We start from the raw sequence: 24,573 nt of genomic DNA on the forward strand, positions 1-24,573 counted from the left end.
GAAAAACAAAATTATAATGTAACATCAGAAACACTGGGTTCTTCTTACATAGTTCTTATACCAGCAATTAGGCTGAAACATTCCTTTTATATACAGCTAATTTTTATGAAACTTTGTTTTGTTTTTAAATGTTTTATTTGGTTTTAATGGTGTTTTGTTGGAAAGTTTGTGCAGAGACAAGTGCTTAAGAAGTGGGAAAGGAAAACTTTTACATACCATTATTTATTACTTGATTAGTCAAAACTACATTTCTCATAACAGGGAGATAATATAAAGCAGAATTATATATACATGATGTAAAGCAATTCTATTTACTTTTGTAAGTTTGTATGCACTGGTACTGAAATATTTTAATAGACAAAGTTACCTACCTGTCTTTTCCATTTCTGGAATAAAGGATCAGTTGCACCTTTTAAAACCCTTTCATCGCTTGGAAAACAAATGCTCCATACTCTAAACATGAAGGACTCTCTTCCGTAAGTGCCAGATTTTCTAGGGTGTTTCCATTTTGTTGTTGTCCTTTGGCAAAAAGTTTCTGTCTTCACCAATTTGAAATCAGCTGCTCAGTACAAACGGGCTGATCAAATACAAGTTGTGGGCTATTTGTTCTGCTGATTTTGAGCTGTCAGGTCTCCCAAAATATTTAGCAAACACTCTTTTTTAAATCAGATCCATGAATAATTCATTTGACTAGTCTTGCCAAGTTTTCTTTTTAGAATAAATTAATAGTAAAAAAATGAGGAAGTCATGGCATGGACTTCAGTACTGATCTTTTTACCTCCTACAGGTTGTTGGAAGCAGCTGATTTTAAAAGGCTGAGTCAGTTTATAGATCAAATTACAAGACTATCTGAAGAAAAAGCTCTTTGTTTCTTCCACCTCTTTGCTGAGTGCACTCTAAAAGGACTTATAGGAGTGTGAACAAAGCAAAGCCTTTAAACAGTTTGCATACTTTGGTTGGAAATGTTTTAGTAAGAGAAACAGTAGGAGTTTGCTTGTTTTTGTTCACATAAAGTACACGATTGTCTGGACTGTAATTGATGCAATTCTATAAGCCAAACTTGAAATCCTTGTTCACTCATATCTCCCACTCAAGGTTCCCTTTGCTTAATCAGCACTGCCCAGTCAGATAGCTCTGTGGAGCCCTGAGCCCCTAACTGGGTGGGGCTGAATAAGCAGTCTCAGAGTTGTATTGCCACTCAGCTTAAAGAGAACCTTGCTTCCACTGAAGTCAGTTTTGTCTGAGTAAAGTTTGAAGGAGCTGTTCCTGTGTCTTTAACTGCAGCAAAAAAAGTTCAGTTCTGGATTGACAGGAGTCCACAAACCAAGACACACCACGATGATTACTACTAGCAGGGCCTGTCCTATGCCAAATGGCATCCGAGGGGAGGAATATCTTTGGCGCCCCCCTCTCTGTTAAACGTTTGAATACCTTACAGCACTCTGTGCCTGACACCCATTCAGTTGCCTGGATTGCTTGCCCCTAAATCTGGTCCTGACTACTAGTAAGCACTTTTGTCTACAGTTATAGAAGAAAATCTAAGGACTGTATGGCTCATGGAGTCTGAACTACTCTCTTCTGCAGATGCAGTTTTTCTGGGTCAAGAAGAGGAATATGGATAGGGCAATATATGGAAATTTATTCTGCTATTGCTTGTGTTATATCTGTTTTGTGGGTAAGCAGAGTACCTTCTACTCCAAGGCTGTGTCTACACTGGCCCCTTCTCCGGAAGAGGCATGCTAATTTCTAACTTTGGAATAGGGAAATCCGTGGCGGATTTAAATATCCCCCGCGGGATTTAAATAAACATGGCCGCAGCTTTTTTTCCGGCTTGGGGAAAAGCCAGAAAAGAGCGTCCAGACTGGCGCGATCCTCCGGAATAAAGCCCTATTCCAGAGGATCTCTTATTCCTACTTGAAAGTATAAGAATAAGAATAAGAGATCCTCCGGAATAGGGCTTTATTCCGGAGGATCGCGCCAGTCTGGACGCTCTTTTCCGGCTTTTCCCCAAGCTGGAAAAAAAGCGGTGGCCATATTTATTTAAATCTCGCGGGGGATATTTAAATCCCCCGCGGATTTCCCTATTCCAAAGTTAGAAATTAGCATGCCTCTTCCGGAGAAGGGGCCAGTGTAGACGTAGCCCAAGACTTTGAGACTGGCCCACAGGGTGAGCATTAAATCCTTTCAAATAATACAATGGTAAAAATTAAGGAGGATGAGTTACTAACTCTATCCTCAAAGAATTCTGTCTTCCCAATATACAGAAAGCTACTATGATCATGATCAGAGGCCCACTGATAAATCATGTATCCAGCAAAACCTACCTGATCCACCAAAGATACTGACAAACTAGAGGGCATTTGGCAAAGAACAACAAAAATTATCAGGATAGGGGCTGAAGGAACTGATGGTTGAAAAGCAATTATATAGTTTGGCTAAAAGACAGGTGGTGTGGGAAAACATACCAGTCTGTAAATAGCTGCACGGTTTAAACACCAAGGAGAGGGAGGAATTATCTAGGTTGATGCATAGGAGTATAGCTAGGAGTAAACAGGATAAGATTAAGACAGGAAAAACCTGTAGCGAATATCAGGAAAATCTTCTTGACAGTATTAGGCTGTGAAAGAGTCTCTCAATTGTGCAAGAGGTGCTTAAACTAGACCGGAAAAAGAGTGTGTTGCAGTGAACTTTCTACCCTTGCTGGCAGAGAAATGGAGGTATTGGCCTAACACAGTGTTTTCCCCGGGAACTGAAATTAGGAGGGGTATTTGAATTTACAGGGAGGTGTTAGGGCCATTGACAGGTAAGACTGTGCAGGTGAAGGTGGCGGTATGTTTTCCAATGTGCACTACTTTGCATCTAGCAATCTCAACTATACATATAATATAATGGGGTCTAAATTAGCTGTTACCACTCAAGAAAGAGATCTTGGAGTCATGATGGAGAATTCTCTAAAACCATCCACTCAATATGAAGCAGCAGTTAAAAAGGCTAACAGGAACTTAAGAACAATTAGAAAAGTGATAGATAAGACAGAAAATATCATAAGACTTTCTATAAATCCATGGTTTGCTCATATCTTGAATACTGTGTGCAGTCTGGTCACCCCATCCTCCCCAAATATATATATTGGCATTGGAAAAGGTACAGGGAAGGGCAGGAGTGACTGGTGAAAGATGACATCAGGGGCCATTGGCCTCATGACCCTTCCCCCAGCTCAGGGAAGGGCCAGGACAACCCCCGTAAACTGCAGACTTTGCCTCTTCCTGCTCTGAGCCTCCTTGAATCTTCTCATCCTTTGCTCCACCCCCATTCTGCCTCTTCCCCCAACTAATGTGGCCTAGAAGACTAGAAGGGCTGGAGGTACCCTGGAAGACAGGTCCAGCATGGGTAGCAGTGGTCTGGTCTAACTCACTGGCAGTTATGGATAGAGTCCTGTGTGGATACAGATACCCATGGATATAAAGAGGATATCCACACATTTTCAGTGTTCTAGATACAAAATGTGTATCCACATCTGTATCAGCAAAAATGAGCCACAGATATCTGCATTCACATCCACATATGCAGATACTTAGGATTATAAAGCAGATATCTACAGATTTGGAGGGCTCTAGCCACAGTGAAAGCGGAACAACATGGCCCCAGCTCGCTCTGCTTCCAGACCACATCGCTTCACTTCTCTCTGGTGAGTGCAGGAGGAATAACACTAGTTTGAATTAGGAGCTTTAATTCAAACTACCTAGTCCATGCCACATGTAGCCGCAAGCAGGTAGTTCGAACTACGGGGTATTTAAAAATGGCAGTGCCCAGGAACATGCAAATAAAGCCCGGGATATTTAAATCCCAGGCTTCATTTGCAAGTTCAAATGCCTACATTAGCCACTCTAGTTTGAACTAGGGTGGCACTGAAGACATACTCATAATGTTATCCTGATTCCTGATGCTAGTTACTTTGTACAGTATAAGTGATGCTCATTCTGACTGGTTCAGTCCTCTGACCTATGCTTTTGTCGTCTCGCTATATTTCATCTTGTCATGTCTCCAAGCACCTCATCTCACATTTCTTGCCACTGCCAGACCAACTCCAGTTTATCTGACCCACTACCTTGCCCTGCTCTTTTCCTTCTTGTTTGGGAATCCAGTGTTAGGGGGTTGAAATGTGGACAAGTTGTTCCCTTTGGGTCTGTCTAGACTACATGGCTCCATCGACGGAGCCATGTAGATGAGTTTACTAGACATAGGAAAATGAAGCAGCAATTTAAATAATGGCCGCTTCATTTACATCAAAATGGCCACCACGCTGTGCCGATCAGCTGTTTGGCAGCACAGCGGAGCAGTCTGTACTCACCGCGGTCGACAAGGGAAGCCTTTGTCGACCACTCTGGTATGCCTTGTGAAATGAGGTTTACCGGAGCAGTTGACAAAGGCTTCCCTTGTCGACTGCGGCGTGTCCAGACTGCCCTGCTGTGCCGCCAAACAGCTGATCAGCACAGTGCAGTGGCCATTTTGATGTAAATGAAATGGCAATTAATTAAATCACCACTTCATTTTCCTATGTCTAGTAAACTCATCAACATGGCTCCGTCAATGGAGCCATGTAGTCTAGACATACCCTTTTTTCCTGAAATAAAGGTTCAGGAGTTGATTGAGTAGAATGCTGCACTCTCATTGCAACTCCACAGAGACAGTTAAATTGCAATTTGTGACAATCTGTATTTATGGCATTTGGGAATTTCTTGAAGACTGATTACAGTTCTCTATCGTAAAGCTAACATTAATGCTTTCACATGAGCATTTTATGTGGCATACTGTCCATTCACAAATGCTTTCATTACTACAAGTCTTTAAAGGATTCTGCAGAAAATCTAGTGCTACAGCGAGAACATCGAATAATACTATAAGGAGGGAAATTCTGGTTGGCAGCAACCTAATTTCCTCTTCCCATAGGGTGTATCTCTGGCCTTACTTGCAGGAGCTATGAAGGGAAAGGGAGCAGCAGAGAGATTCCAGTGCAGAGTAGGATGATACTGGTCAGACAGTTGCAGTGTGATGGAGTAAACACTGATACTACTTAGGAACAACACAGTTTGTGCTCTGTATTAGCATGAGCTGTAGATTGCAGTGTATGCACCTGGTCATGTCCTCCTTATCCAGCAGTGCAATGGTCGACTTTCCCGCCAATGAGCACTTCGGGTACTTGCTCTACTCCTGCACGGAGATTCTCTGAGTCTTCTTCCCCTCACTAGGACACCCACACTGTAGAGAAGAACTGGCGTTTGTAGGTAACAAAAGATTCAATTGATCTCTTGGGTGATATGCAGGCAGGTGGTATGTGATCACACCACTGTCTGAGTACCCCATGTGAATATGCTTGCATCAGTTCTTTCACTGTGTAATAATTGGGATGAGGATAGGCACAGAAACTGCCCTAGAACAAAATAGTTTATAATGCATCCTGCTCATCATCCACTGTAGCGAGATTAATTTGGATTTTTGTACTTTGCCTCATTGTGACTCCTTAATCCATCATATATTCCCAGGGAATAATGCCATTAAAAGATTAGTGCCACACATTGATTTGAGAACAAGGATTTGCAAACACTGAAATCCTATATTCCATGTACTTAATCAGTGAGTGCCACAGGACTCCTCGTCGCTTAATCAGTGAGTATCATTTTGGGGATTTCTCTTCAGTTTAGTAGTGCCTCTTCTAACATAAATCCACCCTCCAAATTATTTATTTGATGTACCTATTCTTAAAAGCTTCAGGAGGTAGCCGAATTAGTCTGTACAGGATAAACTTAAAAAACAAAAACTGGTTTGGTAGCACTTTATACACTAACAAAACATATCAATGGTATCATGAGCTTTCGTGGGCACAGCCCATTTCTTCAGATGACCAGAGTTTTGTTAAGTCTGTAAAGTGCTACCAGACCAGTTTTTGTTTTTTAAGTTTATCCTATTTTTAAAAGTACATCTGGTTAAAATAATGAAGATCATAAGTACAGTGGGCAAAATTCTCCCCTACTCTTATTCCAGTCCTATCAATGGAGTTACACAAGAATGAATTTGGTCCAAAGTCTATAAAAATTTAAGGGATTTATATACTTAATAAGAAAGAATTTAAAAATATATATATTTTGAATTCAGACTATAACATTCAATGGCCCAGCCAGAGGTCCTTGCTTTTTTTCTAACATGGGCAACTTCTTAAAAGAGATTCTGTCATAGGGCTTGATCCTGCTTCGAGAGGCATCAACTTCCCCAGTTCCTGGAATGGGGGCACTCAACCCCTGCTCAACCCCAGGTCCTGCCGTGACTCCACCACTGCCCCCAAGCCTCCCACTCCCATCTTGCCTCATCTCACCTGACCCCTTCCTTTACATCTTCCTGTAGCTGCTCCTCCCCTCCACCTGGTCCACCATCTGCACAAACTACTGATCGTGGCAAGTAGGCTGGAAGGGGAATGGGCTGAACTGTGAGGCTGCCAGTGGGTGCTGAGTACCATAATTTTTTCCATGGATGCTCCAGACCCAGAGCACCTGGAGGGTATGGCTAGACTGTGGGGGGGTTTCGGGAAACCAGAGGTATCCCAGAAAAAACTCTGCCACATCCAGGAAATGTGTTTGCTCTTCTGCTTTTTTTCTGGAAGAGCAAAACTGGTACCATGCCACTAATCTATTGTGGCTGACTTTAAACCAAGGGAACTCCTGCCAAAGACTGATGTGCTTCAACTGTGCAAAGCTGGTAAAAAAGTTGTTGGAAACCCTGAAATATACCCTGGACTAAGCTACAATTAAAGGATATGTCATTACATGAAGATGGGTGCAAAGGAAGCTGCTCCACTCACGGGTGCTAGAACAATTTTTATAGTGGCTGAGAGCCATTGAACCAAAGTGTAAAAACCCAGGTGTGACGGGGCACCCTCGCCCCGCACAGCGACTCCCGCTGAGCAGGCGTTGCTCGGCACCAGGAGGGAGGCAGCCTGGCGGTTCATGGCGTGTTCCCGTGGTGCGCCGTGGCTTGCGGAGCCGGCCGACCCGTGGGTGGCGGGCCGGAAGCGCAGAGGCGAGAGTGGGGATGGGGCGAAGGCGTTCCCCCACCTTGGGAGTCCGGCGCGTCGGGGAAACGGCATCGGGACACGACAGCCCCGCCCCCCCTTCTGATGACATCAGGCAGGGTGGAAGCAGCAGAACGTTTAAAAATGCCGCCGCCATAACCTGGAGGGGGGGGGGGGAAGAGAGAGAGAGGGGGCGAGTGGCTAGGTGGAGGTTTTGGAAACGTCACCGGGGAAGACCCTGGAGAATGGCTGGGGGCCAGAGAGGGCGCCTATGGACTGGTGGTTCCGGTCCACTGACTACTTTGTTGCTGAGCGTCGGCAGCCTGTCCGCTAAAGGAAAGGTGAGCCTTCCGGCGTCGAGAAGCCGGGGACGGGGAAAGGAAGCAGCCCAGGGCAGAGCCCATTTGGGGCTGGTGGGCTGACGCGTTACAGCAGGATGCCCCATCAGCCGGACTGGATCCAGACCGATTCGTGTTCTTAGGGCCCTGGGCTGGGGCCCATGAGTGAGGGTGTGCCCAGGCCCCCCTTTTCCCCGCCCCACAGCCTTGGGGGAGGCGCTGGTATTCCCGCGCCACGGAGAATGCCGTAGCCAAGGTAGGAGGAGTGTCCTAGCGGCCGCCAGAAAAGGCGTCCGAACGACATTTAGCCCTCCCCCCCAAAGGGGGAGGGTCATAGGGTACCGTTGGACGAGACTGGTACACCAGGGTATAATAAAAACCATGTCAAGTCAGAGAGTGCTGTAGCACCTATTCCGGTAGTTCCAGCACCTATTGCTCCCTTGACCATCTTTGGTGTATCTCAGTTGAATTCAATGTGCATATATGAGGGTTGAATTCAGATTAAAGTCTTCAGACTGGCCTTTAGCTGGTTCTGCTAGATCATTTGTTTTCACTGGTTTCTTGGGTGGCTGTTTAACTTAGGTTTCACTGTACTGTGAAAACTTAAACCAATGCCTTTTTCCAATATATTAATCTAATGTCTCAAAATGACCAGAAAGAGAATCTTTGAAGTTACATTGATTGTATTACAGAGAACATATCAAACATTCCCACGAGCGTTAATGCATATGAGTAATTCTGCATGAGTAAAAATCCCACAGACCTCATATGCATAGAAGGGTTGCAGAAATGCAGAATACATATGCATAGAAGGGTTGCAGAAATGCAGTTTCAGATTTTAACTTTGTACTATGTTCTTCACATTTCAAAAACACCATTCAAAATATTTCTCACTACTGTTTTTTTAATGTTTTGAAATTATGGTGCTAGTATTCACAATATTTTTCTCCTGCAGAAGGTAATTGAGATGTTAATACTCCCCAAGTGGACTTTTTCATCAGTCCTGCTTGTGACTTCAAACTTTCTCAGTTAATACACTATTTAGGCTATGTCTAGACTGGCATGATTTTCCGCAAATGCCAATCTAGACCAATCCGTGCCAATCTACATGCGCTTTTACGCAAAAAATCCCAATCGCCATTTTTGCAATTGGGGCTTTTTTGCGGAAAACAAATCTGAGCTGTCTACACTGGCCCTTTTTTGCAAAAGCTTTGTGCAAAAGGACTTTTGCCTGAACGGGAGCAGCATAGTATTTCCACAGGAAGCACTGATTTCAGACAGTAGGAAGTCAGTGTTCTTGCGGAAATTCAAGTGGCCAGTGTAGACGGCTGGCAAGTTTTTCCGCAAAAGCACCTGCCAGTCTAGACGCAGCTTATAGTTTTTTCCTGAAGGAAGAGTATGAACTCCCTAGCATACTTATTTAGTCCCCACAACAGTTCACTGTAGCAATAGAGGTGCCTTGCAAGTATTCTCATGCATATGGGCAAACGGGTACACCCATATGTATGAGCTTGTAAAATTCATTCGGTTTAAGTATTTCTAAAAATTAATTGTCCTTTTTGCTAATTTTTATTTGCAAGAATCTCATTGAGAATGAGCTTTGATTTCATAAAAGAAAAAAGTGTGATTCATAGTATGAAATGTATCTTTGTTTTATAAAGTTTATGTTCTTAGTGCTTTGATATTAGAATATTTTGAAAAACTGTAGGGCTAGAAAAATATATTTATAATATTTTTTATTGTATTACCATTTCCCAGTTTGTCAGAGATTTTCAGTGCTTGAAAATTCTTTTTGGTTGAACTTATGCCAGGAATAATCCCCTTTCAGTTAATCATTTACATGAATGGGATTCTGAGTTCATGGAAGGCCTGCAAACTATATTAATGACTAGAAACCTAATTAGAAATCAACAGAGTCACAGGATCAGTGTTTCTTTCATACGATACCATCTGGTATAACAGATCTGATCCTACAGGTCCCGCTTCAGGAAAACTCTCCATTAAATTCTATGGAACAGTAGCCAGAATAAGTATTACTTATTCTGTATTACTTAACAAGTATTACTTATTAAGTCTGAGCATGCTTCTGTTTGGTGATAAGCAATTCATTCTAAAGTACTTTTGATTATCATCTTAAATAATGATGTTAGACAATGTATTTCACTAAATAGATGAGCATGTTTCTAAAAACTGACAACTATAAATTCATGGATACTCCATAATTTTAAACTCGTGATTTTCTACTATTTTGATTTCATGAGCGCTGACACAATGTTTTTTTTAAATATAGGTTTGCAGTAGAAATCTCAAGCCCTGTTTTCAATTGTAATACTGGAGGCAAGACTAGATGATCTAATGGTCCTTTATGACTGTAAAATCTCTGATTCTATGGACTGCTAAAATAAAGGAAAGGAACGTATGTTCACTGCTCTGTACTCAACCTCTGACTTTTGCATTTGGGAGCAGTCATGGACAGGCTCAGTGGCTTCTAAGTATGGTTTTTCATTTTTGTCTTTGTGTGGTTCCCATTCTTTGTTGATAACTATATCAAGTCACATTTCTATTCAGACTGAGGCTATTGTGTCATCAGACCATAATCATAAACATCACTCCAAAATCTCTTTCAGTTGCTTTTTTAATCTTAGGAGAACTGCATGTAATATAATATGCATGCTGTGTTTCAGTGAAAGTCCAATCTATATTCCCTGCAAATTACAACACATACAAACGCAGAGATGCAATCTTCTGAAGAGTTTTACTGAGAGTCATTGGAAGACTAGGGCAGTGGTGCTCAACCTTTTTTCATTTGCGACCCACAGAGCCGGAGGAAGGAAAAAAAAATGTGCTGGGAACATTTTGTTTTTGTTGCGGCCCCTTTAATTTAAAGCGCTGGTCCACTTCCTTACCATGCCCCTCTCCCCCTACCCCTGCAGCACGTACGCCGAGCCAGGAAAAAAAAATGTTGGCCGACCACTGCAATCCCCCAGGAAGACAGCACACAGGTGGACTAGGGTATCCATCCTCCTTTTACAGTTAATCAACCATGAGTTTGATGGGTGACTCTGGAAGAATTTTTGAATCCCCCATATTCTCTAGGACAGCGATGAACAACCAAGAATAGTGAGTGGGCAACATGAGTGGCCCTCCTTCATCTCAGTGGGCTGCAGACATCCTCTCTGCATCCAGTTCAGATTAGAAACAGGAGATTCACTGTTAAACATATACTACTTAATTTACATGTAAGCAGGCAGATAGATAAACATTTCTTGTCTGACAGAAAACCTGTTTTTCATCTTTGCTGGTACCTAGTCTCTGGAAACAGACCTTTCATTGCACATGCATGATTTCTTAGAAAACATCCATATAAGCATTTCACAATGTTATTGATGACCAATCTGGCACCGGCTTTTATTTCAGACCTCACATGACACTCTTGTGAACTAAAATGTACATACCAGACCCACACAATCTCCATGCACACCTTCACCAGTTAGCATCAAGAAGTTCTCAGGTCACATTGCTGGCAAAATCATGTTTCTACATTTCTTGACTCTCTGATCAAAACCCCTTTGCTAACTTCTGCCATGGCCCAACAATCTCACCTCATTTTGCGCAGGGAGAGACTTGGCTTGATCAAACATATTACTCTTCATAATGTGCCTTATAACTAAGGCAGTGAGCAGTCAGAAAATCAGTTCTGGTCTGCAGAGTGTGATAAAGTCCTATTTGGATATAGTTATTGCTGAAGTTTGCACAACACTGTTATTTTGTTGAAAATAACATACTTCTTGAAGTTGTAATAACTTCCCTTCTTGTTTACTTCTTCACAAGTGGCTTTTCCTTTATATTGTCATTTTCAAACACAAATATCACCAGCTGAGCCATATAAATCATGTTCTGTCAACATGTTTTATGTTGTTTCTGTCAAGTTGGAGAGAAGACTTCTCTGCCTCAAATTATTTTCTCACTAATGACAAACCTCTTGTGACAACAATTAGATTTATTTTGCCTTGCCTCTGTATTTGCAGCTGGTTGCATATAACTTGCTGAACTAATAAGTCTTTGACTATTTCTAAATTGTTTGAATGGAATGTGATTTTCTTTATCCACTGTTTCTTTCACCACGCCACCATCACTGCCAACCTGTTATGTTTTGCAGCTACATGATTATGTCTGAGAGGCATACCAGAGGAAGCCTTCTCTTTTGTAATGGCTCCAGAAAGATGCTCTGTTGATTGCAGAATAAAATAAACAAAGGCCTTGGCCTGTCCTTGAAAAGAACGGCTACTTACCTCGTAACTGTGATTCTTCGAGATGTGTTGCTCATGTCCATTCCAATATAGGTGTGTGTGCGCAGTGTGCACGTGCCGTCAGAAGTTTTCCCCTGAGCAGTACCCTTAGGGCCAGCAGGGAGCTCCCTGGAGTGGCACCGGTATACCAGCACATATATACCCCTGTTGGCCCCCTCACCCACTCAGTTCCTTCTTACCAGCATATTCCGGATAAAGGGTGGTGGGCGGGGATTTGGAATGAATATGAGCAACACATCACGAAGAAAGCAAAGTTACTCAGCTTGGTGCAGTAACTGTCATTCTTCGAGATGTCTGTCCCCGTGGGTTCTCCACTGTAGCTGCTGGGCTTGCCAAAGTGCCACAGGATGGAGATTTTTTGCAGCAGTAGTCCAGCCGGACTGCACATGTGCGGGGAGCGTCTTGCGGCGTTCGCACCCCTTTGCGCTGCTCATTCTGGTCTGAGCCACTTCCTTGTACCCACCTCAGTATCTGGAAAAAAGAACGGACACAGACTCCGAAGTGGGGAGGCGGGTGGGTAGTGGAGTACTCATGGGGACACACATGTCAAAGAATGACAGTTACTGCACCAAGGTGAGTAACTTCGCTTTCTTCTTTGAGTGATGTCCTCGTGGGTGATCCACTGTAGGTGTCTGCACAGCAGTACCCCCCCTGCTCCATATCATGGAGGTAGGTGAGAATTGGAGTCTCTATTGGTTGGCAGATGAAAGAAGTGCGGCAGTTAAGGATTTATCCGATAGCCATCTCTGTTGTACAGCGTAATGTTCCACAAAGGTGCGATAGAACGCCCATGTGGCTGACCTACAGATATCTGCAAGGGGAACCTCTCTAAGGAAGGCTGTGGAAGCTGAAATGGCTCTAGTGGAGTGTGCTCTGGGGCGCTCGGGGAGCGGTATTCCCCGAACAGAGTAGCAGTGGGTTATGCAAGACACAATTAAGTTAGCTACTCTTTGAGCAGAAATGGGTTCACCCTTGGAGCATTCTGTCAGGGACAGGAGAAGTCTGTTTGTCTTTCTAAAGGGCTTGGTGTGGTCAACATAAAAGGCTAGTACTCTACGTACATCTAGAATAGAGAGCCGCTTCTTTAGCAGAAGCATGAGGCTTAGGGTAGTATGCAGGTAATACGATGGGTTCATGAACATAGAAATCGGAACAGACCTTAGGTATAAAGGCTGGGTGATGTCTGAGGACAACACAGTCCCTCTGGAAGATGGTGTATGGGGGTACGGCCATCAGCGCTGATAGTTCACTGACTCTGCGTGCAGAGGTGATTGCGAGTAGAAACACCAACTTCTGGGTCAGGAGTAGAAGAGGTACTGTGGCCAATGGTTCAAATGGTGGGGCCATAAGGGCCCGTAGTACCAAGTCCAAGTCCCACATCGGAGGGGGTGTGCACCAGGGCACATTAAGATTTGTCAAGCCCTTGATAAACCTCTTTGTGAGGGGATGCGCAAATATCAAAAACCTCTTTATAGGTTGTCGGAAAGCCACTGTTACTGTGAGATATACTTTTAGTGATGCTAAAGCTAGTCCTATTTGTTGTAGATCCATTATATAGTCTAGAATATTATGCATAGGAGCAAATAATGGGTTCACGCAATGGTCTGAGTACCAGGCGGTAAACCTTGTCCATTTCGCCAGGTATGTATTTCTCGTATTAGGTCGCCTACTATGTATGAGGATGTTTTTAAGCTTCTCAGAGCATAAGATTTCAGTAGCACTCAGCCAGCTAGGTACCACGCTGTGAGGTGCATCGTGTGAAGTTGTGGGTGGAGAAGGCAGCTGTGGTTCTGGGTGAGAAGTGTCGGGAATAGAGGTAGTTGGTAAGACGGGTAGGGGGACAGTTGCAATAGTAGAGGGAACCAGTGCTGCCTCGCCGATGCAGGAGCTATCAATATCACTGTGGCCTGGTTTGTCTTCATTTTCTGCAACACTCTTGGAATGAGTGGTATAGAGGGGAAGGCATACATAAGGGGCCCCCTCCAGCTGATGAGGAATGCGTCCCCCAGTGAGTGACGACTGAGGCCTGCCCTGAAACAGTACCGGTGACACTTCTTGTTGTTGTAGGTCGTGAATAGGTCGATGAGTGGCATGCCCCATCAGTAAAAGAGGGAGCGAAGAACTCCGTGGTGAAGCTCCCATTCGTGATCTGGGGCAAAATTCCTGCTGAGGTAATCCACTGTCATGTTGTTGATGCCAGGTAAGTATGATGCCACAAGAGTGATGCTATTGGTGATGTACCAGTTCCAGAGTTGGACCGCCTCTGCACATAGGGATCATGAGCGTACTCTGCTCTGTTGATTGATGTAGTACATTGTGGCTATATTGGCTGTTAGAATCTTTACCGTAGCATTGCGTATGTGGTCACGAAAATGCCTGCAAGCATTTTCTGGCTCAGAGCTCCAGAAGATTTATATGGAGCAATGTCTCTTGAGGTGTCCAGCGGCCATGTACAGACGCTCTGCCCATATGCGCTCCCCATCCCAGAAGGGAAGCATCTGTTGTAATCTGATATTGTGGTAGCGGCTGGTGGAAGGGCACTCCTGACAGCAAATGCTTTTCTATGGTCCACCAGCACAGAGAGGCTATGATGTTGGAAGGTATCGCCACAATCCTGTGTACATCGGAGGTGGTATGATTGTGCATGGTGGCTAGCCAATGTTGGAGGGTGCGAAAGTGTAGCCTGGTATGTGTGACCATGAAAGTAGTTGTGGCCATATGGCCCATAAGCTTGAGGGCCAAGAGTACTTGAATCCTGTGATTGATTCGACAGGTATCTATTAGCAGCTGTATTGCATGAAACCTGGCCACAGGTAGGAATGCTCTTGCTGACCTGGAGTCTAGCCTTGCCCCAATGAACTCTAGGTCTTGGGTAGGAATCAATGTTGATTTGCCCTCGTTCACTAGTAGTCCAAGAGATTGGAAAGTTCGTCTGGTAATGGACAGCATGCTGGCTAACTGCGAAGACGATTGGCTTTTTATAAGACAGTCATCTAGGTATGGGAATATGATTACCCCGTTGCGTCGGAGATGAGCGGTGATGACTGAGAGCACCTTTGTGAACTCTCTGGGGGCGGCTGAAAGTCCGAATGGAAGGACCCTGTATTGGTAGTGGTTTTTGCCAACAACGAATCTGAGAAACCATCTGTGTGCGGGGTGGATCGTAACATGGAAATAAGTGTCCTGTACGTTGAGAGCAACAAACCAATCATCCTGATCTAAGGCTGGGATAATTGATGTAAGGGTCACCATTTTGAAATGCTGTTTTCAAAGATATTTGTTTAGTTGCCTGAGATCGAAGATTGGTCTCCAACCCCTTGACTTCTTCTGAATCAGGAAATAGTGGGAATAGAACCCTTTCCCTCTGAATTCATGCAGCACTCTTTCTACCACGCCAATCTTCAGCAGATGATTTATTTCTGCTATGAGCAGATCTTCGTGAGGGGGTCCCTGAAAAGGGACGGGTTTCGGGTGGTTGTAGGTGGGATACAGAGGAAGGGTATGGCATAACCGGTTCTGATTATCTCTAGAACCCATCTGTTGCTGGTGATGTCTGTCCAGTGTTGGTAAAATGGGCATAGGCGATGGTGAAAGAGTGGGATGGTGACAGGTGAGACTGGTTGAGTGCTCCCGACCAAGCAGTAAAACCTGCTGCCTGTATTTGGTTGGTTTTGTGGACGGTTATTCTGATTTTGATGCCTCAGAGGCCGTGGACGTTGGCGGGAGTTATCTAAGGGCCGGTGTTGTTGCTGTTGCCATGGCTGCCTGGGATGGTAATCATAGTGCCTCTGGTATGGCGTGTACTGTCGTCTCCTATATGACGGAGTGTACATACCAAGTATCCTTTCTGGAATGAAGCAGGGTATCCTTGCTGGAATGAAGCAGGGTATCCGTCTTCTCCGCAAAAAGGTTATCTTTCTCAAACAGTAAATCCTCTACCTTTGAGTGCAGGTCCTTCGGAACTGCTGCAGCCTGGAGGAATGAGGCCCTTCTCATGACAACTGCAGTGGCAGTGGCCCTGGCTGCAGTGTCCGCTACGTCAGCTGCTATATGTAAGCTGGTCCTGGTGGCAGCATAACCTTTCTGAACAATAGCCTTCAGAATGGGTCTCTTAGATTCAGGTAGAGACTCCATGAGGGTTGTCAGTTTTGAGTAGTTGTCATAATTATGGCTAGATAAATGTGCCAAATAGTTGGCTATTCGGAGAAGAAGTGATGATGTGTACATCTTCCTTCCAAATAAATCCAATCTCTGAATATTTATCTGAAATTTGGCCTCTATATTGTGGCACCCATGCTCTTCATCGTGCCGCATCAACCACCAAGGAATTGAGGGGCGAGTGGGTGAATAAAAACTCTGATCCCTTCGGGGGGACAAAATATTTCTTGTCCGCCTTCTTGTTTGTAGGCAATACCGATGCTGGGGTTTGCCACAAGTCACTGGCGACTTCCAATATGGCCTCATCTAGGGGACTCGCCAGTTTAGGAGCATGAGATGTCTTGAGATTCTTGAATAGACGGTGGTGTTTACCTTTGATTTCAGTGAGCTGAATCTCCTGAGAGAGAGCTACTCTTTTGAAAAGCTCTTGGAACTGCCTGAGATCGTCAGGGGGAAAGATGTCCCCTGGTATAACCACCTTATCTGGTGAGGATGACGACGGATCAGTAGGCGATATCTCAGACTGGTGTGTTACCTCCAGTAGGGGCTGCTCTTCCTTGATGTGAGGCTGGGGGGAAGTGGGGACTTTGAGCCATGCCAGGAACGAGGTGGGTCAGTCATCGGGGAGTATCTCACAGAGGAGTCATGTGTCCTAGATGTAGGAAGTAATCTGGACGAGAAATGATAAGAGTGGTGGTATGACGAATGGGTTCTGTAGGATGTACGGATATCATACGTGTCCCAGTAGTAATAGGGGGAACGAGATGGCGAGCGGTCATAGTGATGAGACCTGCTGTAAGACTTCCTATAGGAGTGGTCAGGCAAACGCGGTGACAATGAGGGAGAATAGGACCTCCGTGGTAAGGGAGAAGGTCAGGTGGAAAACTGGTGATGATAGTGATGCTCCCTTTGATAACGATGATCCCTTGGTGGCATTAGAAATGGAGATGGGAGGCACTCATGGGAGGAAAATCTTCAAGATGGAGGCCGCCTAGGTGACTGAGGTGGCGGTGGCGAGGAAGGTTCTGGGGAAAATGTTGGAGAAGGGGAGTGTGGAGATGGGCTGCTCTCCCATGATGTATTGGCTATAGCCTTCCTGTGCTGCCCCCATCTCGGTGCCGACGTTGGTGCCGTATTGTCCTCACCACTAGGTGGGGTTGCAAGCGCCAGTGCTGCGTGTCGTGCCGGCATGATCGGTGCTGCATGGGCAGTTTGGTTTTCTGGACGACTCGGCACTGGAGTCGGTGCTGCAAGAGGCTCACGAGGGGTTGATGCCTTGGAGTTGGTGCCGGCAGTGCTGGCGTGGCTCGAGCGGAACTTGTCGGTGCCAACATACCACGAATGGTGCCTGACAGTGCTGAAGACGTCGGTGCCGATGAATGGTGTGCGGTCGGCACCGAAGAGCAGGATTTTGCTGATTGGGACGGTCCTGTGTGCACTGTAGATGCACCTGAAGTACCCGGTTTACTGCCAACGCTCGATCTGCCATGTGAAGTAGCAGGCAGAGATCAGGTTGGAGACAGCTTGCTCTTTCTTGGTGGGGCAGCAGTTGGAGAGGAAGCCCTTCCTTTCTGTGGCTCTCTTGCTGGCCACGGGGGAGAGGCAGATCCTTGAGGCTGAAGAGCCTTATCGAAGAGGATCATCCTGAGCCTCATCTCCCTGTCACTCCACGCCTTAGCTGTAAGCTTAGAGCAGTGAGGTTACTTTTGTGGAACATGGCCCTCCCCTAAACAAGGAATACAGGAGGAGTGGCCATCTGAGGCGGACATTGCCTCATGGCAAACATCGCATTTTTTGAATCCTGGGGAACCAGGCATTACTGTACTGTAACTTCAACCTACTAAATTAAACTTTTAACTTTTTTTTTTTTTTTTTAAAGAACAGGGAGTAGATAATGAGTAACAGGAAAGATAACTGAAACTTAGCAAGTGAGGGCAGTAAACATATGGTAACTACTTTAACTGTAACTTTTAACTTTAAAATGTTTTTTTAAACCAGGAATGGAAAGGTAAGTATAAACTGTGAACCAGAGATAGAACTAGAGATAAGAACAAGCTTGAATTCCTCATGAACAGAAGGGATCCAAGGAGAGAGGTTTCTTCCATCTGCAGCCTGAGGCGGTTGAGAGGAACTGGCTAAGGCTGGACTGAGCAGCATGAAAGCCGTGAGATGCTCCCCACGCATGTGCAGTCCAGCAGGACTACTGCTATGAAAAATCTCCGTCATGTGGCGCCGGGGCAAGCCCAGCACCTACAATGGAGCACCCACGGTAACATCACTCGAAGAAGAATCACAGTTACAAGGTAAGTAACCGTTCTTTCTTCTTCGAGTGATTGCTCATGTGCATTCCAATATAGGTGATTCCAAAACAGAACCTAAGGAGGTGGGCTGGATGATGAAACTACAGAGGAGTGGAGAACCACCCTATCCAGGGCAGCATCCCCTCTGGCCTGATGCAACAGTGCATAGTTGTTGGCAAATGTATGGATGGAGGACCATGTGGCAGCTCTGCAGATGTCCAAGATGGGAACCTGTGCTAAGAAAGTGGTGGAGGTGGCCACTGCCCTCGTGAAGTGCGCTCTAAGGGGCGGAGCCGAAATGCCTGCCAGGGTGTAGCATTCCCTGATGCAGGCAGTTATTCAAGAGGCTAGCCTCTGAGTGGACCCTCATGCGCTCTGCGATAGCCACGAAAAGTTGTGGCGACTTCCAGAACAGTTTTGTCCTGTCTAAACAACAGGCTAGCACCCTAGGGACGTCTAGCCTGCTCTTTCCCAGATGCGTGCAGTTTAGGGTAAAAAACCGGCAGGAAGATGTCCTGGGAGGTGTGGAAGGATGACACCACCTTCGGCAGGAAAGCCGGGTGAGGGCGGAGCCGAACCTTATCCTTAAAAAATAACCGTGTAGTGGGGATCTGATGTAAGTGCCCTAAGCTCAGATACCCGCCTGGCGGAAGTGATTGCCACCAGGAGAGCCCCGTAATAAGATAGGTGGAGGACGGAGCACGTCGCTAACGGTTCGAACGGGGGCCCCATAAGTTTGGAGAGAACCAAGTTTAGGTCCCACTGGGAAACAGGCGGGCGGACGTGGGAATAGAGCCTGTCCAGCCCTTTCAGGAACCTGTTGACCATTGGTTTCGCAAATAGGGTTTTCCCCCCTTCTCCCGGGTGGAAGGCCGAAATGGCCGCCAGGTGAACCTTGATGGAGGAGTAAGAAAGATACTGGAGCCTAAGGTCCAACAGGTAATCTAGGATCAGGAGGATTGGAACCCACCTTGGGTGCACCCCCTTCTGGGAAGCCCAACAGCAAAACCGCTTCCACTTTGCCAGATACGTGGCCCTGGTACAGGGTTTTCTGCTACCCAGGAGGACCTTCTGAACCTGTTCAGAGCAATGGAGTTCCTTTACCGCTAACCACGGAGCTTCCACGCTGTCAGGTACAGCGATTGCAGGTCTGGGTGGTGGAGCCTGCCCAAGTCCTGGGATATCAGGTCCAGGACCAGTGGGAGGGATACGGGCCTCTCACAGGAAAGGCTGAGGAGAGATGAGAACCAATGTTGCCTGGGCCATGCCGGGGCGATTAGAATCAGGGACACCCTGAACTCTCACACTTTCAGGAGGACCTTGTGAACTAGCAGAAAAGGCGGGAAGGTGTACAACAGGCCTCGCAGCCAGGGGAGGAGGAGAGCATCCCCTAAGGAACCCTGCCCCTGACCCATGAGGGAGTAGAAACGCGGGCACTTCTTGTTCTGCCCCGTGGCGAACAGGTCCAGGTGGGGAGACCCCCACGCACAGAAGATGGAATGGGCTACATCCCAGCGCAGGTACCACTAGTGACCCACAAATGATCTACTCGGCCTGTCCGCCAGGACGTTCTGGGAGCCTGAGAGATAGGAGGGTGGATGTCCGCCCCGATGCAGAGGTCCCACAGGCGGATTGCCTCCAAGCACAGGGGAGGGGAATGGGCCCCATCCTGCTTGTTTATGTACGCCACTGCTGTCATGTTGTCCGACAGAACGAGGACGGGCTTGCCCCTCAGGTGGAGAAGGAAAACCGCACAAGCCAATCAGACTGCCCGGAGCTCCCTGACATTGATGTGCAGGGAGGTTTTGTCCACAGACCACATAGCTTGCATATGGAGGTCTCCTAGGTGAGCTCCCCAGCCCGTGTCCAACATGTCCATGACCAGTTGGATGGACGGTACTGGTCTGGAGAATGGAACCCCTGCAGAGACCTCTGCCTGGTGGGTCTACCATTACAATGCAAGGAGGACGGGGGCGGGGATTGTCAGCACCTTGTCCCAAGAGTGGATGACCAGGTTGAGATAGCCACATCTGTAGTGGGCGCATGTGAGGTCTGGCATGTTGCACTACATAAGTGCAGGCGGCCATGAGGACCAGTAGACGCATGCAAGTCCAGGCGGTGGTCACGGGAAAGTTCTGGAGTACCCTAACCATCATCTGTATCATGAGAAAGCAGGAACTGGGCAGAAAGGCTCTCTGTGCCAGGGAATCTAGGGTGGCACCCACAAACTCTATTATCTGGGTAGGAGTCAGGGTCAATTTGTCCAGATTCAACAGAAGGCCTAAGTCTTCAAAGAGTTTGCAGGTTGTGGTTATGTGGCCTCTCACCTGAGTCTCTGACTCCCCCCTCAGGGGCCAATCATCTAGGTAGGGGAACACCTCGACAGCCCTTTTTCTTAGCTCGGCAGCCACCACTGCCATGCATTTGGTGAAGACCTGAGGGGCCGTAGAAATACCAAAGAGGAGGGCCATGAATTGGTAATGGTCCAGGCCCACGATAAACCATAGGGACTTTCGATTACAGGACGTAATTGAAATGTGAAAGTAAGCGTCTTTTACTTCGAGGGCAGCATAAAAGTCTCCGGGGGCTAAGGAAGGGATAATGGATGTCAGAGTCACCATTTTTAATTTTGTCTTGATGATGAAGGAATTTAGGGCTCTTAGGTCCAGAATGGGACGAAGGCCCCCTTTCACCTCTGGAACCAGAAACAGAATCCCCTGTTCCGAAACTCCGCATGCTTATCCATCGCAGGAATGGAGGCGGGGGTTTGCCACAAGGCTTTGGAGATATTGGCCACTGATTTGTTAACCGGTACAGCCACTCTAGAGGGGGTGTCAGCATGCAGAATATCAGTAGTAGGATCTGAGTCATTGGAAACCTTCTCCGCTTGAACTCCCAAACTTTGGGCCAGGTGGCGGAGAAGGTCCTGATGGGCTCTAGTGTCCATGGAGGACATGGACGGGGTAGAGTCGACTAATGCCTCATTTGAGGAGGAGGACGATGACCCCTTTTGGACCTTACCCACAGGGGCATCATCGCAACCTGGATTGTCCAAGGTGTCCATGTACGAAGAGGGGGGAGGTTGGCTCATTGTAGCCGCGCTCCCCCCTGGACCTAGGGATGACTAACCCGGAGGTAGAGAACGTCCTGAGGTGGGGGACCTGACCAGACGTGTCGCCGACGGAGGAACTAGTGGCCCCGAAGAGACAGAAGCTGGTCTGGGGGGGGGGTCCGCGCCCTGGCTCTGGTGATAAGCCTAGGGAGTCCAGAAAGGCCATTGCCCCGGAGGCTGAGGGGGCCATGTTTGCACCATGGGCACTGGAACTGGCTGAGCCCATTGTTGCTGGTATGGTGGCAAAGGACTATGGTGCCGGGAACGGTGCCAAGAGCGGGAGAGGCACTGTGAGCGAGACATGGAGGCCCTCAAGGACTGGATAGATTCTGCCTCAGAGTCAGACGAATACTCCGAGGCAGACCAGAGCAGTGCGGACGCGGATGCCGAAGGAGTTGTGGTGCACCGAGACATGGACTCCGGCTTGCTTCAGTACTGAGGCAGTGGGGAAGGGATGGCTGTGCGGGGGTCATGCACGGAGGTAGGTGCCGATGGGCCCTGAGGTGGTGACGGTGCTGGGTGATGTTGCCGCACCAAGTCTGGTGTCATGTCTTTGGATGGTACTGGGGGTGTCGGTGCCTCAATGGCTGGTGCTACATGCAGTGCCGTCTGGGCCAGGAGATGTCTGCCTTCATGCACCATGTCTTCGGTTGCCCCGGAAGGCGATCGGTGCCGAGTGTTCCCGTGCCACCTAGAGGGAGTCAGAGGAGGAGGGGAGCGGGAGGACTCAATTAGAACCCTTGCTGCCTCCAAAGCCTCCAGTGTGGATGGCTCTGGGAAGTCCTCCAGGGGGCTCATGTCTCCTCACTGGGAGGCAGGCCCACTGTCAGCTGACGGTCAGTGTATGTGTGTGTTACCGAGAAAAGGGCAGTGTATGTGTGTGTTACCGAGAAAAGGTTTAACGTCCGTGCCTTTACCGCTAGGACTGGGGTCCCGTCGCGGAGGGCAGCCAACAGGCTGACAGACGCCCCAGAATTTTATAGGAAGAGCTTATTACATCTTAGTTCGAATTAACGTTGTAGTGTAGACGTACCCAAGGTGAGTAACCTTTGTTTCCAAGAGCAGGCTATGGAAGTGGACAGGGGCTGTAGACAGGGGAGCTTGAGAGGGAGCGCAAGAGATTCCACCGCTTAACATGCTGCTAGGAAAACGTACTAGCTTTGGCATGAATGAGTTTGCTTGACTGTTTGTTTACATTTTGTTTCTGTTCCTGTTGCTGGTGATTTCAGTTACTGTGGCAGTTGGGATTGTGTGTCTGGGAGTGTTTGATCTTTTGTTCCCTTGATTTCTTTTGATCAGCCTCCGCCTGTGTGGCTAATGAGGGGTAGGTCTGACCTAGTAAGCAGGTTTTAAAAGCTAGAGACAGCACCCTCTCAGGTCTCATGCTGAACGAGGAAAAGTCATTGTTGACTCCCTCTCAGTGCCTAGAATTCGTGCTGTGGCCGGCGGGCATCCTCTATGCATTCCCACCTTTTCCCCTAATTCCCAGGGTTCTGACCAGGGTCAAGACCTTCAGACATGTCTTCACAAAATGCATGTCGGTTGTAGCGGCATTCCTCCGCAAAAAGGGGGTACACGTTTTCCCATACCTAGATGACTGGCTAATTCGTGGTCAATTCTATGAACAAGTGGTGGCTCATGTTTCCCTTACAAGGACTCTCTTCTTAAGACTAGGTCTCATGCTGAACGAGGAAAAGTCATTGTTGACTCCCTCTCAGTGCCTAGAATTCGTGGGGGCTCTATTGGATGCCAGAGTGGTGAGAGCATTCCTCCCCAGAAACAGATTTCTGGCCATAGTGGAGCTGGTCTCCGAGTTAACCCAATTCCCCATTACGACCGCCCGAGTCTGCTCAAGACTGCTGGGACACATGGCGGCATGCACTTATGTGGTACGCATGCTCGAATGAGGCTCAGATTGCTGCAGGCCTGGTTAGCGAAGGCGTTCGACCAGTCCAGGGGTCTCTGGGACATGGTACTGACGGTGCCTCCAGTGGTAATTGCCTCCTTACAGTGGTAGACTCAGGAGGCTGTGGTGTGCAGCAGGGTTCCATTTACCGTACTTCCCCCCTCGGTGACACTGTTCACAGATGCTTCGGATCTGGGTTGGGGCGTGCACCTGGGGTGTCACAGGACCGAGGGCTTGTGATCCCCTGCAGAGCGGGCCCTACATATAAATGTCCGGGAGCTCAGGGCAGTCAGGAGAGCTTGTGAGACCTTCCTGACAAACCCTGTCGCGCCGCTCCATCCTGGTGCACCTGGACAACACGGCGGCTGTGTTCTACATCAACAGGCAGTGGGGAGCCCGGTCGCCTCCCCTCTGTCGTGAAGCTTTGTGGCTGTGGGACCTGTGCTTAGCGCACAATATATTTTTGCAGGTAGAATACCTGCCGGGGTGCAAAAACTTGCTGGCCGATGCTCTGAGCAGGTCCTTCAGAGCCCACGAATGGTCCCTCAAGAATTCGGCCCTTCATCAGGTCTTCCACAGGTGGGGTTGTTCCCTAGTAGACCTGTTTGCCTCGGCACACAACACCAAGTGTCAGAGTTACTACTCCCTGTTGGGGCTGGGGGACCACTCCAAGGGAGATGCCATGACCGTGCTGTGGCCGGCGGGCATCCTCTATGCATTCCCACCATTTCCCCTAATTCCCAAGGTTCTGACCAGGGTCAAGACCTTCAGGTCCACAGTCATCCTGATAGCCCCTCGGTGTCCCAGGCAGTTCTGGTTCCCTATCCTGGTGGATATGCTCAGCAAGGAGCCTATAACGTTCCCTCTTGTTTGGGATCTCCTGACCCAGCCTTGGGACAGAGGGCTCATGGTTCACCCGAATCTCATCTCTCTCCACCTGACGGCCTGGTTTATCTGTGACTGACGCAACCAGAAAGGGAATGTTCCCAGGAAGTGCAGATGGTGCTCCTAGGTAGCAGGAAGCCATCCACCAAGAGGTCCTATGCAGCCAAGTGGCAGCAGTTCTCGTCTTGGGCGTCCAGAAGGGGAGTGCACCTGTCCTGTGCACCTGTCCCGTCCATTCTGGACTACCTTTTCGAACTCAGGTCTGGTGGGCTCTCTACCCTTCTATCAAAGTCCATGTGGCATCAGTCTCCTCCTTCCATGTTCGATCGGCAGGAGTCTCTGTATTCTCTGACCCTGTGGTCAAAAGGTTCCTTAAGGGTTTGGATAAGTTGGACCCCTTGGTGAGACACCATCTCCCCGCTTGGGACCTTAACTTCATGTTGTCTAGACTTGTGTCGCCCCCCCTTTGAGCCACTGGCCACGTGCTCTTTGAAGCACCTC

At 47.4% G+C, this 24,573-nt stretch overlaps 1 protein-coding gene across 22 annotated transcripts in view; it reads right to left on the minus strand.

Annotated features, from left to right (window-relative positions):
- Positions 1-24,573, minus strand: part of LRRC31 (leucine rich repeat containing 31) — a 185,007-nt gene that overhangs the window by 31,346 nt on the left and 129,088 nt on the right. The window contains exon 1 of one of the 22 annotated variants that reach the window (XM_075937918.1): positions 372-1,582. The exons of 20 other annotated variants lie outside the window; for them this stretch is intronic. In XM_075937918.1, coding sequence (XP_075794033.1) covers positions 372-384 — 13 coding nt within the window. In that variant the 5' untranslated portion in view covers positions 385-1,582. Of the gene's footprint in view, positions 1-371; positions 1,583-24,573 lie in introns of those variants that run through there. One more of the 22 variants, XM_014573482.3, reaches the window with a different exon arrangement.

The sequence above is a fragment of the Pelodiscus sinensis genome, chromosome 10 (genome assembly GCF_049634645.1).
Source record: "Pelodiscus sinensis isolate JC-2024 chromosome 10, ASM4963464v1, whole genome shotgun sequence".
Lineage (NCBI taxonomy): Eukaryota > Metazoa > Chordata > Testudines > Trionychidae > Pelodiscus > Pelodiscus sinensis.